We start from the raw sequence: 1,863 nt of genomic DNA on the forward strand, positions 1-1,863 counted from the left end.
CAAAAAACTAGAACTAGAACTAAAATCACTGTATTTTTAGTCAAAAAACTAGAACTAGAACTAAAATTATTATATTTCTTGTCAAAGAACTAGGACTAAAACTAAAATTAATATATTTTTAGTTAAAAACTAGAACTAGAACTAAAATAATAGTATTTTTAGTCAAAAAACTAGAACTAAAATACAATTCCATACTAGAACAACACTAATGTATCAGAAAAAAATTATAAAAATGGAGAATTCTCTCCTAGACATTTTTGACAGAATACCATGTTTCTACGAAGCTCTACTAAGCAAGCTACACAGCACACCTCATGAGTTGGACTGTACTGGGAAACCCTGACTGTTGCACTTACATCCAGTACATGTTCATATAATCATGTAATGTTACTGAGCTAGATCGAGAACATTTTCCCTAAGCCTGTTTTGAGTCAATACTCAATTGCTTTATGCATGCTATCTATACATGTACATATACGTGTATATGTATATGTGTGTGTGTGCATTCTTTTCATACTCTGCAAGACTCTTAAGATTGTGCTCTTCTAAAACTTTCCTGAGGTGTCCCCTCCTTCCTCCTTTCTTGCACCAGTTGTGTAGCTCTCTTTTAAACCGCTTCTTCTCATCAGATGCATGGTTGTAGCAGTTTATACATTCACAGCAATTGCAGGAAGGAGGTACGTGTGCTTCATCCATATCTTCATCAATTTCATTGTAAAGACTATCTAGGAAATTGCCAATGCCCTCTTTTATTATTCTGTCTGAACTCTCGACCAGTCTTGATATTTCGTTTGCGTTTGGTGGTTTTTCCTAATGAATTGAGGAATAGCATAGAGAGAGTTTACAGTGTATTTAATGCTTTAATTGTAATCAGGAGCTAGTGAAAAGACTGTAAGTGTAATGTATGTGAAAGTGTATAGTGTACATTATATGTACAGTACATGTACATATATGCATGGATATTAAAATAATTATATTTGTATGTTACCTTATCATCAGTTAGTCCGAGTTTTGGCTTAAGCTTGCTCTCTATTACGTATCGTGGTGATCCACCTTTCCCTATGGTTTTAATGATGGCTCTGAATCTTGCTTGTTTAAATAACTGCGCCACGTCCTCCTCTTCTTCCCTTTGCTCCAGAAACAACTGAAGGAGTTCGTCGTCTTTGCTATAATGCTGCCCCATCATGTCCTTAATGAGCATCTCTTTTAGCGTAGCCCCCTTACCGGAGCTGGCCCGAAACAGCATCATTAGCAAGAAGTCCATGTCATTTTTAATGGCGTCATATCTCGGTCCAATAAATTTAGCATACGTGTATGTATAGTCGTTTGGTATGAGACAAGACTGGGAACATATCTCGGCTATCTTTGACTGCCCGAGCTCCTTTGGATGACACTGTATGACCCATATGAATGCATATGCCAGTACTAGCATGATTAGTCCTAGTAGGATAAAGTCCCCGTATTGGAGGAGTGCCATGAAATGGATTGATGGGAAAACGCAAGTGACTGTCGTGTTTAAGTGCCAGCCGTAGGAGTTCGGATCAAGGTTTTTAGGGCATGGAAATACTTCAGGAAAGTTGTGAAAGTATACGGCTGAGAATAGAATGGACCCCGTAGATACTAGAAGCTGTATTGCTAGTTTTAATATGTAGCTACTGAAAAGTAACGGGACCTTCCAGTTCCAGATATCTATGTAGCTTTGAGTCTGAAACTCACTCACAAGCCTCGAGACGATATCAGAATTACGCGGATCATAATCGCCAGTCAGCCTGTCTCTCAGTCTATCCAGCCCATTACAAAGATCAAAGAAATAATTGATATAAGAGTCGGACACCGTCTTCCATAGTATGTGAGGTCCTATTA

The 1,863-nt window shown here is 37.9% G+C and overlaps 1 protein-coding gene across 1 annotated transcript in view; it reads right to left on the reverse strand.

Annotated features, from left to right (window-relative positions):
- Positions 1-287: 287 nt before the first annotated feature.
- The window catches only part of LOC109588080 (uncharacterized), a 4,015-nt gene continuing 2,439 nt past the window's right edge, over positions 288-1,863 (reverse strand). The window contains exons 2-3 of the mRNA XM_020004267.1: positions 989-1,857; positions 288-810 (exon numbers count right to left, since the gene is read on the reverse strand). Of these exons, the coding sequence (XP_019859826.1) occupies positions 457-810; positions 989-1,857 (1,223 nt within the window). The 3' untranslated portion in view covers positions 288-456. The remainder of the gene's footprint in view (positions 811-988; positions 1,858-1,863) is intronic.

Source organism: Amphimedon queenslandica, unplaced genomic scaffold (assembly GCF_000090795.2).
Source record: "Amphimedon queenslandica unplaced genomic scaffold, v1.1 AMPQUscaffold_12299, whole genome shotgun sequence".
Lineage (NCBI taxonomy): Eukaryota > Metazoa > Porifera > Demospongiae > Haplosclerida > Niphatidae > Amphimedon > Amphimedon queenslandica.